Source organism: Ambystoma mexicanum, chromosome 8 (assembly GCF_040938575.1).
Source record: "Ambystoma mexicanum isolate Mex_15411 chromosome 8, UKY_AmexF1_1, whole genome shotgun sequence".
Taxonomy (NCBI): domain Eukaryota; kingdom Metazoa; phylum Chordata; class Amphibia; order Caudata; family Ambystomatidae; genus Ambystoma; species Ambystoma mexicanum.
Genome location: NC_090929.1, coordinates 309,506,353 through 309,520,948, shown reverse-complemented (window position 1 = coordinate 309,520,948; position 14,596 = coordinate 309,506,353). Strand labels below are relative to the sequence as shown.

Below are 14,596 nucleotides of genomic sequence, written 5' to 3'. Positions count from 1 at the left end.
CATGAGTGGGGGCCTGGTGGGTGCTGCCCATGGTGGCTGGGGGGTGGGGGTGGTGGTAGACATGGGTGGGGGCCTGGTGGAGGCTGCCCCACAGTGCTGGGGGGTGGGGGTGATGGTAGACATGGGTGGGAGCCTGGTGGGGGCTGCCCATGGTGGCTGGAGGGTGGGGGTGGGTGGGAGACATGTGTGGGGGCCTGGTGGGGGCTGCCCATGGTGGCTGGGGGGTGGGGGTGGTGGTAGACATGGGTGGGAGCCTGGTGGGGGCTGCCCATGGTGGCTGGGGGGTGGGGGCGATGGGAGACATGAGTGGGGGCCTGGTGGAGGCTGCCCCACAGTGCTGGGGGGTGGGGTGGTGGTAGACATGGGTGGGAGCCTGGTGGGGGCTGCCCATGGTGGCTGGGGGGTGGGGGTGGGTGGGAGACATGAGTGGGGGCCAGGTGGGGGCTGCCCATGGTGGCTGGGGGGTGGGGGTGGTGGTAGACATGGGTGGGGGCCTGGTGGAGGCCGCACCACAGTGCTGGGGGGTGGGGGTGGTGGTAGACATGGGTGGGAGCCTTGTGGGGGCTGCCCATGGTGGCTGGGGGGTGGGGGTGGTGGTAGACATGGATGGGAGCCTGGTTGGGGCTGCCCATGGTGGCTGGGGGGTGGGGTGGGTGGGAGACATGAGTGGGTGCCTGGTGGAGGCTGCCCCTGCACTGCTGGGGGGTGGGGGTGGGTGGGAGACATGAGTGGGGGCCTGGTGGAGGCTGCCCATGGTGGCTGGGGGGTGGGGGTGGTGGGAGACATGGGTGGGAGCCTGGTGGGGGCTGCCCATGGTGGCTGGGGGGTGGGGGTGGTGGGAGACATTGGTGGGAGCCTGGTGGAGGCTGCCCCTGCACTGCTGCGGGGTGGGGGTGGTGGTAGACATGGGTGGGAGCCTGGTGGGGGCTGCCCATGGTGGCTGGGGGGTGGGGGTGGTGTGAGACATGAGTGGGGGCCTGGTGGAGGCTGCCCCACAGTGCTGGGGGTGGGGGTGGTGGTAGACATGGGTGGGAGCCTGGTGGGGGCTGCCCATGGTGGCTGGGGAGTGGGGGTGATAGGGGACATGAGTGGGGGCCTGGTGGAGGGTGCCCCACACTGCTGGGGGTTGTGGGGGTTGGGAGACATGAGCAGGTGTGCAGGGTAGTCCCCTGTTTTGTGGGCTGCCTGCAGGGGCTGTGGAGGGTGTACAGGGAACACCTGTGAGGACCCACCCAGCCTAATTGTGTGTGTAACTTTCCGCACACCCCTGTAATACACGTACCCAGCCTAATCGCGTGTGATAATTCCCGCGCACCCCTGTAATACACATACCCAGCCAAATCGCGTGTGATTATTCCCGCACACCCCTGTAATACACGTACCCAGCCAAATCGTGTGTGATAATTCCCACGTACCCCTGTAATACACGTACCCTGGCTAATCGCGTGTAAAACTTCACGCGTACCCCTGTCATACACCTACCCAGCCAAATTGCGTGTGATAATTCCTGCGTAGCCCTGTAATACACGCACCCTGGCTAATCACGTGTAAAACTTCCCGTGTACCCCTGTAATACACTTACCCTGGCTAATCGCATGTAAAACTTCCCGCGTACCCCTGATATGAACGTTACCTGCTTTGCGTTCCTTGTTTGGCATCCCTGTAAACTGGTCCAGGGTTAGCGCAGCCCTTTGCGATGATTTAGCGATTTTGATGGCTTTTCCTTGCGCGAGGGCATTCTTGGGGGCGTTACTGGCGCTGCTGCAGGGTCGCTGCGATACTCTGCGCCACGGCTGGTTTGGGAGCCTAAAATCCATGAATACGCTGTGCGCGGAAATCGGTTTTGGCGCACGCGCCTGGCGCAGACAATCGCACGCGGACACTCTGCGCCAGCCGCTTGCGACACTTTTCTGCGAAATTCTATGAATTACCCTGTTAATGGTTGCAGATAACCAGATGCGAGTTACTACACACCATAAAAGGATTCAATGCAATCAAGGAAGAGCCAAGAGCCATCCGACTGATGACTCTCCAGAACAGATATGTCCTTGACATGATCACAGCTATGGATGGAGAAGTTTGTGCAAAAATAGGAGAATCATGTTGCACATTTATACCTTCTCACGACGAGGAAAATGGAACTTTAACAAAAGCCATAGGTATGCTGAAGAAGCTACAGAACCAGATCATCGACGAAACTGACGAAGTTGATGATGACAGTTGGTTTGGATCACTATTCTCTTGGGTCCCACAACGGATGGCAGACATATTCAAGTTCCTAGGAGCCCTGCTAGTAGATGATATTACTAGGATATTGTGTTATCAAGATAATCTTGCAATGCCAGAAAACTGTGAAGAAAGCCATAGGGATGAAGATCATGATTGATGTCAAGCCAGGATGGAAGCCCAAAGACCTGACTGATGAAGAAATAAGAGACTTTGTGAAATCTAGCATTCACGTGCCAGAAGGTACAAAGTTTCTCTATCCCAGGAAGCACAGAAACTATGTGGGAAGATGGGTTTACTGTAGCCCAAATGGACAATGGAATAAAGACGAACATGTACGAACAGCAGGAAGCCTGAAAGGAGTATTAAAAATATGGACTCCAAAGAGACACTTCTTCAAAACATCATTGTTACGCTCACCTGGTATCCACGGGGACGCCACCCAGTCCTGGTTGGATGATTTGCACTCTTGAACCATCTCTCGGTCCCTTGGTAAGGCCTCTGGTTAAAGATGTGTATTAATATTGTAAAAGGTGGATTCTCCATCCTGCTCCTCGTGTCAGGGGCGCGTAGATGTGGGAGGGCGAGCAGCGACCAAGTTACTTCACTGGTGCAAGCCCCCCTGTGGGAATCCAGGCCTGCTGCGACTCCGTAAGTTTGCTGCTTTACAGTCTTTATATGCAGTTCTTATGTTCCTCTTAGTTCGAATAATAATGTCTCACTTCTTTCCTTTTAGGTATGGAAAGGTATTTTGGTGTTGTCATGCAGTTTCAAAATGAGCATGAGCCGGTAGGCAAAAGCGCGGTATGCGCGATGCTGTCCGGTGAGTAATGCGGGATGCGCAGCGCTGTTTTGCCTTTTATATTCTCTCCTTGGAGGTTGCGATGTTCCTCGCCGAGCGCCGTAATGTTCCAGCAATGATACTGACCAGGAGATGACTACCCAGGTAAGAATTGTGTGGCTTTCTTCATTCGGGAGGAAACGTGAGTAAACGCTTACTAATGCTGTCTTTCTTTCTTCTCTTTCCAGGTTATGGTATTCCAGGATGCATGCGGTGCCGGATGATGGAGATCGTACCGTCAGGTGAGTGGAACTGAAGTCAGCGATGGATTGAAGACAGGATACTGTTCCAGGTAAGTTTCGTAGTCCTCTTTCTCCCTCTGCAGGTCCTTGGTTTCAGGTAAGCTGGCATCAAAGAACTGGACACGGTGAGCGTTATGCTGCCCACAGCAGAATAACGCAAAGCATGTTCTGCTGTTTGGGTGCGGTTTAAATAGGCTCAGGTAAAGTAGTCCAGGTAAAGTAGTCCCAGGCCTGCCACACCCAAAAGACTAGACCGCATAGCTCAGTTAGCTCAGTTCCTTGTAACTGAGCTATGTGTGTGCCTCCATGTTGGCTGAACCCCCCACCCCCAAGTTAAATAATCCCAAGTTAATAGTCCCATTCTAATGTTGGTCTTCATGTTGGTTATGAGCCTGGCGCCAAAGGCGCCGAGACTGACTCCAAGAGAGTCTTGGATGAGGTTTTAAGGCCTTTGACCTGGCCCTAACTGCAAGGCTGACTTGCCATTGAGGGCCAGGGGCAAGGGTCATGACAATCATGTATAGATCCAGAAGATGAAGAAGGAATGAACCCAGGCGATGGGGTGAAGATAGAGATAGTAGAATCAAGTGAATTGCATCCAAAGAAGGAGGTGAAAGTGTTCGATGAATCCCCAGAGGGAGGAGTGTAGAGGAGATCCCAAATAAAGCCTGCACTCCCATCGCCCATTTTGAGGTACCAGGAACGTTCACACCAAAATATGTGACGTATGATGAGCAAATAAACCAGCAGAGAGCAGCAGTAGGGCTCTGCCTAGTACCCATCAGAAGAGCAACACTTATTGAAGTACCAATACCCAGCCAACCAAGGACAGTAAGGTATCCATTGAGAAAACCCTACCAACAAATGAGACGAAATGAAGATTGCCTAAGTACCGTCCCGAAGAAACCAAAAAGGCCTTAAAGGAAGACGAATGGTGACGTCACGAGAGCCCGGACGGATTTACAGATAGAACAAATGATGATACAAGAATGACACAAGGAGACGAAATTCCATGAGAAAAGAGATAGTGAGCTTAAAGTGTTATAAAGCTATCAAAATGTAATAGAGTTAACCTGTAAGCAAAATGAAAACAGTCAATCAGTTTACGCCTGTAAATATGCTTGAAACCGCAAGGAAGCTAAGAAAACAGTGCCGCTTGCTATGCTAAGTAGAAGAATAGCGCGGCAAGCACCATTATACATAATCTACCTCAAAACAAAGCACAGTATTGTAAGTGCAATTCCACTTTACATGAAAAGCAGAATCAACTCAGTTTACGAAGAGGCCAAACAAGACAAGATTCATATTCTAGCAAAATGAGAAGAGACGGCTGAATCGAAACTCAGCAAATGCAACTCGTGTCAGGAGAGCCAAGGTCATACCAATAGAAGGAACGAACAGTAGCTACATCTAATTGAAACTTAAGAACAGAATATCCTGTCTATGAAAGGTCAAGATAAGGAAGTGTAGGCAGGTGGCAAGCCGAATAAGAATTAAATGCACAAATTGAGAGAAACTAGGCAAATTCACATTGTCTTCATCACATCCCCATCCGAGCGAGGAGAAGCACAAGTTCACACCTACGCTTGGCATCCGCCCATGAGGAGATATTGGAACTTTCCCAGACAGAAGATGCAGTTTCGAGGCCAACCACAGTAAAATAATTGACACATTGTTGTTGAAGTGATGAGTGATTGTAATCTTAATTGGAGGAAGGCCGGGTAGCTGAGGGGGCACCCTGCACCTGGCTGACCATTCTGCGTGCTGCTAAGCAAAGTGGAAATTTATGCATGGGGTTTGTGCCAACCCAATCAAAATGGACCAAATAATCTAGGGTCCTATACTTAGTAGAACCAATGGGACGTCATACTTTTAGTGACGTCTACAGTAGTCATTTTGAAGGAAGGGCTTAGATGCCCACCTGACAGTATTTATCCAATCCCCTCACTCCGTTACCATGTACAGATATAGCACCTATATTAAAGTTACATTTTCCGAACCAATAGAAATGCTTATTAACTTTTGAGTGTTACATATCACTTATGACGAATTTTCAGTATAACTGATGTGTTTTTTATGAAGTTCATTGGAGCTGAAGCGAAACAGACTATCGCATCACAGCTGATTGCCATGACTCCCCGATTTTTGTACTTGTCATTAAACAGACTCCCTTTGCCAAACCACTGAGTTGTCCTTATTGATTGGTGTTGGAGTAATAAATCTGCACCCCATCCATCTCAAGGTGCATTTATCTCGTCTTAAAGTATTCTCGGAGCAAACCTCGGCTCTATGGGCCGACCGTGGGCTCCTGAGTACACTTGGTAAGCACTTGATTTCTTCTTTGCATTTAGCTTTTTGCCGAGCATTAGAACATTTCCTTTGGTTTTGGTGACCTGTTCCGAGGCCCCTCTCTCTCTCCCTGACCTCCTGCACAACCACCAGAACCATATTGGCTGCAGGAACTGACCCACATGACCGGATATTTCAATCTTAAGAGACTCCCCCGGGACAGCCCCTGCCAAACAGCCACCAAATGGTCACAGCTAGGGGCAGCTCCCCTACTAAGCAGCTCCATGCTGTGTTTGCCTGTTGTCCCCTGGGATGCCTGACGCAGACAACCTACTGCCACTGCTAAGGTAAGTGTGATGGGACGGGGAGTGCAGCCATTACTGCACTCCAATAAAACACCCCACTCTTATTATTTAATTATCTTATAACTACTTGCATCTAGCATAATTGAGAAACTGTTCCTTCATTACTCTGCCAATGCTGAATCTAAGTGGTCTTTCATTACACTGTTGAATCCAAGTGAGTTTTGAATCTAGGTGCATTTTCCCACTACTGTGAGTTTTAAAACTCAGGTGCATTTTCCCACTACTGTGTATTTTAAATGATAGGTGCATTTTCCCACTACTGTGAGTTTTAAATATAGGTGCATTTTCTCACTGCTGTGTATTTTAAATCTAGGAGCATTTGCCCAACACTGTCAGTTTTAAATTCTACGACAGTTTCCCACTACTGTGATTGTTAAATTATAGGTGCATTTTCTGGCTACTGTGAGTTTGGACTCTAGGTGCATTTTCCCACTGCCGTACATTTTTTAATTCTGGGTGCATTTCCCCTCCACTGCTGTGAGTTTTGAATTTAGGTGCATTTTCCCGCTGCTGTGTATTTGAGATCTAGGTGCATATTCCGACTACTGTGAGTTTTAAATGCTAGGTGTATTTTCCCACTACTGTGACTTTGAATTGGGGTGCATGTCCCAGCTGCTGTGAGTTTTAAAAATAGGTGCATTTTCCCACTACTGTGAATTTTGTATCTGGGTGCAGTGGCCCACTACTGTGATTTTTCAATTCTTGGTGCATTTTCCAACTACTGTGAATTTGAATCTGGGTGCATGTGCCCACTGCTGTGAGTTTTGGACCTGGGTGCACTTTTTCCCACTGATGTGGGTTTTTAATCTATGTGCATCTTTCCCAACTCTAGACATCATGTCTCACACCACCCAGATGAGAGTGGCATGCTGGCTCTCCATAAACGTAACTAATGACCTACCCAGCCAACCTCTCCCCTCTTACTCAACCAGACTGCCCCTCTCCCCGACCATACATGCAGCCCCCTTCATCTCCTTCACCACACCCAGTTTAATGCTCCCGAAGCTCCCGAAACCAACCACCCCTTCTACGCACCCACCCAACCTCAAAGCACAACTCGCTCCTCCCAAATCAGAGCTGCATGCTGGCGAGCTAGAAATGAAAGAATCAACCCCTCCAGCCTCCTTGCCATCTCTCCTCATCAGCCCCTCCCACCGACCACTTCCCCACACAAATCCCCAGCCATTGTTCCACTTCTCCCTCTTCCCACATCTCTCTCACAATCCCCCCTCGCCCAACCAACACACACTTCCCATCGCTAAGTGCAGCAAGGGTCTCCATGACAGCACACCAATCTCGACAGCCCCCCTACTCTCATCCACACCCTTCTGCCCGTGCGTACGCCACGAAAAGGCTATGGTCTCAGCCACCTTAGGATCCCCCGCCCCCTCTCTTCTCCACTACTCCATCCTAGATCCCAATCCTTGCCCCCTCTCTACTCCACCCAATTCTCCCCACCCAACGCTAACCCTGTCCTAGCTCTGTTCCCCTCCCTCCAAAACTCCCAAACCTGCACACCTACCACTCCCATGACCTCGTCTGAACACCCCATCCTTTCATCTGGCCTCTCCTCACTCCTCATACCCCCCTGTCTTACAACAACATATGCTGGGTTCCTAGCCCTGTCAGGCCCCCCCACTCACCATTCCTCTCCAACAACACACTTGCCGACCCCTGATTCTACCTGGAATACAACCCCCTGGAATTTGAACCTCCTCTCTTGCATACTCATCAACACTAGGTCTGTCTTCGAAAACAAATGCAGCATATTTGACTTTATCTCAGACGACCTCGTTTGCAGATGCTTATAAACTTATTGGACACAAGACCTTCCCCCGGCTGGGTACACCTTGATTGTTCAGTAAAGACACAGAAGAGGAGGAGGGCTGGTCATCCTAAACAAATATCAGATCCCAGTACTACTTAAGGACACCAGATCCTGCAGCACTGATTTTGAATCATTGCATGTGAAATTCCAACTTTCCCCTGCTATCTCCACAGCGTTCTACTTCTACCCAAACCCCCTGACTACAACAAGAATTTCGCAGACTCCCTGACTGATGTACTATCGACCACCGTAAATAGGCATCCTTCGCTCACCATACTAGGAGACTTCAACATCTGGTTTGACACTCCTTCAAACCCCATGACCCACTCTCTCATGGATAACCTCGAAGCCCTCAACTTCGCACAACTCATATCCCTCCCCACCCATACCACAGGCCACACCCTCAATGTAGTAGTCAGTGCCACAAACCTTATATCCACTCTTCCCCGTCCCCTAATCTGGACAGATCACTCTGCATTCTTCTTCTCCCTCCTGACCTCCCTGACCACCGGCTCACTAACCTGCCCTCTCCAACCACTCCCTCCGATACCCCTCTCTGGAATAAAGTCACCATTGACCTGAATCTACCCAATCCCCTCCTCATCTCACTCCCAGCACCCCACTCCAGAAAGGTCCTCTCCCACTAAACTCTTCGATCACTGGCTCTCCAGTGGCCCTTCACATCCTCACTCTAATGAAACATGCCTCTCAGAGACAGGGCCCCAGTCCCAAATGATACCCAAAACTACCTCAAATCTATCAAAACTCTCAAGCACCGTATGGAGTGGACTTGGAAAACCAACCTCACTGCTCAAAACAAATCCTCTCTTGCAAGACTGACAAGGGCCTACTGGTCAGAAATTAGGAAAGACAAAAAACACTTCTACGGGAACAGAATCCTGAACTCCTGCAACCCAAACAAGGAACTGCACAGGAGCATTGCAGAATTCAATATGCCAGGTTGCTCAACTCCACCTTCTCTCTCAATCTCTATGTGACACCCTGTCCAAACACTTTCACAACATCGCTATTGACAGACACCATGCCATCATTTCTAAAATAGCATTGATGCCCCCTACCCCTCCCCGCTCTCCAACCGACCCCAGACCCACCTCCCTCCCTATGCCAGTCTTCTCCTCTTTCTCTCCCATCTCACACCATGAGTTCCTCATGCTCCTATCGCAAAGCTGTTTGTCAGGGTCTCCTGGAGTCCCCTGCTCTCCTCAATAACACCCCAACAACAACCTGTGCTGGCAGCATTGCACGGTTAATCCTTAACCAGTCCCTCACCTCAGGAATCTTCCGAAAGCCTTCAAAACATCCTATATCAAAGCCCTCCTCAGAAATGCATTGCTCGGCCTGCTCATTCCCCAGAACTACTGGCCTATTTCCAATACCCGCTTCATCGCCAAACTCTTGGACCCCACGGCATATAAACAGCTCTGCCTCTTTAGAGAAGCCAACATCCTTCTTGACCCAGCCCAAACCCTTGGAGGAACTGAGTCCTCCCTTGTGTCAGTTTGGGAGAACTTAAACAGAAACAACTTACTCACAGACAGGATACACTCCTTAAGAATCAAGGACTCGTCTCTAACATGGATCTACTCCTTCACATCGAATTGCTTGCAAATCATGCTCCTCCCCTCTTTCTCCTCCATCGCTCCCACATTGGCAAAAGGGGTTCAGCAGGAAGCTTCCATGTCTCCCCTCCTCTTCAATATTGACCTTAGCTGTCTCTCTGCACTCATCTGATCTCATAATCTCATCTGTTACAACTATGCAGATGACACCCAGATCATCTTCAAGATCCCACAATCCTCAGCCTCCACCCGCCAGCACCTCTCCTCCTGCATTCCAGATATCAGCCACTGGTTGACAACCAACCACTTCCTCCTCATCCCTGGCAAAACAGAAATCCTAGTATACAGCAACACCGCTCTCCTTCCCCAACCAATCCCATGGCCACAATCCTTAGGACCCCCCTGGCAACATCCACCTCTTTGAAAAACCTTGGATGCACTCTGGACTCAAATCTATCCTTCTCCCCAACTCTGTGCCCAAAACTTGCTTCTTCCACCTACACATCATCAGGCAAATCTTACCATACCTCATCCTAGCCACACCAAATCTCTGCTATCCTTGCCATCATCCTCTCCTGCATAGATTACGCAAACTGCCTTTATCTAGGTGTCCCACCATTCCAGCTCAGGAAATGCCAAAGAATCCAAAATGCTGCTTCCCATCTCCTCATTGGCCTCTCACCTAGAGAACATATTAGCCCTACACTCCGAGTCCTACACTGGCTCCCTATCTGTTGACGGACTACCTTTAAAGCCATGTGCATCACTCACTATGCCCTCCACAACACCTGACCCGAATTCCTCCAGGATAAACTCGTACCTTATCAACCCAACTTCTCCTGGTTATCCCCAATTCAGTCCCACCAGATTGGGAGGGTCCTCCTTCTCCATCCAAGCCACTGCCATCTGTAATTCGCTTCAGATCCACCTCTGCCACATTGATAACCACCGCTATTTCAGAAAGGCCCTCAAATCCTGGCAATTCCTTATTATAACCTGAATTCCTCTTCCCCACCCTTTTCCATCACAATAGTCTGTGGCACAAGCACCAGCCTCAATCTCATGCAAACACCAGCAAGTTACGCTGCACCAGATGCTGGCTGTTGATGCAGCAGCCCATCTTATACACATCAATCACCGACAACTTCTCATAAACAAACCCACAGATGGATGCTGCCATTATCGCTGCGGCCTGTCCTGCTATCTCAACTCCTGAACACTCTTTGCACATGATCACACATCGGCCCAGGCCTCCTTTGCTCAGACTGGTGTGCTCAGGCTACCAGTATACAACAACTGACAGTCTGAGGGTAGCATGTATGTTATTACCAATGAACATTTTCAGGACAGCCGATCAGGACACGAATTATGCACTGGGGTCCTGTGCTTACATCCGCCTCAGCTGCACACCTAGAGGACCTATACTGGTAACCCCGCTCTTGTCAAATATCTAAGGGGATTGCAAAAAATTGCTCAGAATGTTCGATTAGATAGATTGTTGGGGGTAGGAAATGTGGTGCACCGAATTGGATTTTTAGTGGGTAGGAAATGTGACAGACTTAGATGGATTTTGGTGGTAGGAAACGTGACTCACCTAGATGGATAGTTAAGGGTTAGGAAATATGTGGCACCTAGATGGATTTTGGGGTAGGAAATGTGACACACTAAGGTGGATTTTGGGGGAAGGAAGTGTGAAGCACTAAAATGGATTTTTGGGGGAAGGAAATATGACGCAATTAGAAGGAATGTTGGGGTAGGAGATGTGGTGCACCTGGATGGACCTTGGGGGGTAGGAAATGTGACACAATCGATGGATTTTAGCGGGGTTAGAATGGTGTAACACTTTCTCACTAGCCTGGCCATTTATGCAGATGTTTTATGATGATATCTCCAGCACTCTGAATATCATAGGAGACCTGCCCAAGGTGCCCGAAGTCCTTTGAGGACAGTCTGTTAATTTCACCAAGAAGATGTATTAAGACTGCCCCTTGTGTGCTTAAAGTTCTTCCAGGATACCTGCCACTGCTCCAGGGCCTTTGCACCGGACCTGACAGAATCTTGATATTAGCCTGCTTATACGCTTACAATACCTTTTTGCGCCTTGAAACACTTGTGTATAGGCGCGTTACAAATGCCATATCATATCATATCATACGTGTAACGACAGCCATGGTGTTGTACCTAGATATACGGGTAGCCTGGAACTGCAAGTATAAGAAAGCACACACAGGTTAACACATGTTTTACACTGAGAGAATTTACGCCTTATAATTTTTAGCCTGTCCATGATGCTCGATGATATATGTTGGTAACCCTCCATTGCACTTATAACAGCTTAGGTTAGCCATTGTAACATACAGTGGTTATATGTGGGTATCCATGATATTGCACTTAGTAGACTCCTTTGGTTAGCATTTGTAGAACTTGGAAGATTTGTAGTAAGACTATAGAGGTAACCTACATATTGAGCTTAGAGAATCAGATTATCCTAGTTTCTATTTTAGCCTGATGATCCAGCCTAGAAGATGTTCTAGGACAGCAAGTCTATTGTGCTTCGTAGACTTGAGGGTTGCTTGTCCATAGTGCCTTGAAAAGCCGACAAAGGTAGCTGGCTTTTCTTCCCCACAGAAGACTGGATGACACAGCGGCATCATAGATAAGCTCCATCTGAGCTTAAGGTATGCATAAACACAACACTTGGGTGGACACCTGCCGCAGGCACGGCTATACACCCACGCACTTTAGAATGCGGGCTACGACTATGACAGATTCAGTCTAGTTGGTCATATAACCGCTTCACAAACCAGACTTCCGTCAACACCTCGACCATTCAAATAAAGTGATAACCTATGACAAATTTCCGGTCGAGCTGGGTACACATCGACCCTCCTGCCCTAGCGATCTGTTGTGACCTCTCTCTGCATCTGTCCACATGACTGACCTCTTGGGTAGCTTACTGGAGCTTAGCCAGCCCTCCTAAATCCTAATACTGGCCAAATGCACACACACATCTTAAGACTCTTTTGAGAACTTTCCCATATCTGGACTTCAGTCCTCGAGGGCGTTCCTACCACAATGCTTTGAGGCCATACAGATGGGAAAAGGTGCGATATAAATGACCGCCACAATACAATACGATGTAAATGCATGTATTCTTTTCAAGTAAAAAAGATTCTAATTTAAACAGTATGTTTAATGTGCCAGATTGCACGGTGGAAATGTCTTGCAGGCATCTTTGCCTGGTGTTAATTTTGTTCATTAAAGGAGCTGGATTCGAATATTGTGTGAACCCAATATTAGGGTGGCCTTTTAAAGTGCCCTCTGTGGAGTGTGATCCAATCAAATGTATTGATTATTGAAGATTGTAAGTTTGGCAGAAGTGGTAAAAACAGGCAGTAACACTGTCAATGTGTACATTCATTTCATGTTATTCTAGGAGAGGCTTAGTGCCCTGGCAGCAGATGGATGGACAGAGTTTGGTGGTGAGCCTCTCGTTGGCGTGGTTTTAGACTTGGTCCACCAGATATGCTGAGCTGAAGAGTGAGATGGCTGATTGTCTATTTTAATAACAGTCAATGTCTTTGACAAATTGAACCCATTTGAAGTATTCTAAGCTTTAAAACTTAATTGTAGTTCTCCTTTGAGTGAGGAGATGTATCCGATTTTGAAATCCTTTAGAGTGGTACCCACTCCACCGCCCCCTTTAAATTGTTAATCCTTCCTTCTATCGTAATATTTCTTGACATATAAATCTAGTGGATTTAACTATATTATCCCAATGATATTTTATTAAAATGCTTATCTCCGCATATAATCATTTTTTTGTTTTATATTTAAAACAGCTGCTTTTTATTATATTGTCATTTTTATCGAAGTGTGTACATTGCACGGGACCCCTTAGATGTGCACTATGAAATGCAAAAACAAAAGCTGGTGCGCTTGCCTTTATGCCTTGCCTCGTACTGCAAATACCGTGCATGCAGTCTGCCACGTTTGCATCGCGTACAGCGTTTAAAATGGACGCCTATGCAGCACATCTGCTTTTAACAGATGTACAAGCGGGTGGATTCCGTCAGAACACAAGGCATTTGCACCGGCATCGCCATGTCTTTGGTGGAGATTGGGGCAGGCGGAATTGGCAACACTGAAATGCCTGGAGGGGCATCTGATGCTTAACACTTGCAAACACACCTTACGCATTGCTTCACGGACTTATACGAGGCCCATTGTGTGGCTCTTTAATTAGTTATTCCACCAGGATTCTTCAGATCGCTTCCACCGTCTGTATCACTGCATCCAGATGCCGAAGCCTCACGTGAACACTCCTGCCACTCCAAGTGTAAAAGTATATATCCGCATGTATCCTAGAACCTGCCCACAGTGGCAGAAGCCCCGCGTGACTATTCCAATGCTCCCTTCTGCCCTGTTCTGTGGGTGCCCCGTGCCTGAATACCAGATTGATGTCCCTAGTGTCAGGTCATTGCGAAGCTGCAACTGTTGCTCACGAACTCTCAAATGCCTCTCAAAATCAGAACCCTCCCACCACTCAAATCCCGGGACAACCGCAGGCTGCGCAGTCTTCTCGTGCTCTGGCCACGTGGAAGACGAACTAACGAAACCATGCTATTAAGTAGACACACTTCACCAAAGAGGGCGTGCAACGCACGAGAAGCTGCCAGCTGTTGCGCAGTGTTGCTGCTCAGGAGCTGTGCCTGGTTGCATGTCTCAAAGTTACTCACCTGGGCAGGTGAGTGTGGCAGAAGCAGCACTGAACAATGCACTCCAGAACAGGCAGAAGACATTTAGGAGGCAAATAGTCCACATTGCTAGTGTTGTCTAGGAAGGAACTTCCACGCCGAAGTTGCTCTTAAAACTCCTATGTCACAGCTTTGCGAATCTGCTGGCAGACTTTATAACCCACGATACATGTGTCACTCCACCCACTGTGACTTCTGTAACCACCCCCCCCCTCCCCGGAGCTCCCAGAAACCTCGCCTTTATGATCTGCAGCTCCTTGGCAGTGATTTGTAGCTGGGAAGTGATGGTTCCTCCCATGATCTACTTGCAGGGCACAGCCGGAGCAGAACAGGATGCAGGGAATGGCGAGGCCGTGTAGTGCAGCAGAGGCCTTTAACTGGCTCAGAAAAGGTCAGAGGAGTTTAGGGAGTCCCACGGGAGCTAGGATAATGGGCGAGGGCAAAAAAGCTACAGCCCTTTCTAGCTCA

General features: G+C 48.8%; 1 protein-coding gene across 1 annotated transcript in view; it reads right to left on the bottom strand.

Annotated features, from left to right (window-relative positions):
- LOC138471867 (ficolin-1-like) overlaps positions 1–14,262 on the bottom strand; it is a 323,001-nt gene extending 308,739 nt beyond the window's left edge. Inside the window, exon 1 of the mRNA XM_069609726.1 lies at positions 14,111–14,262. Coding sequence (XP_069465827.1) covers positions 14,111–14,195 — 85 coding nt within the window. The 5' untranslated portion in view covers positions 14,196–14,262. The remainder of the gene's footprint in view (positions 1–14,110) is intronic.
- Positions 14,263–14,596: the final 334 nt, after the last annotated feature.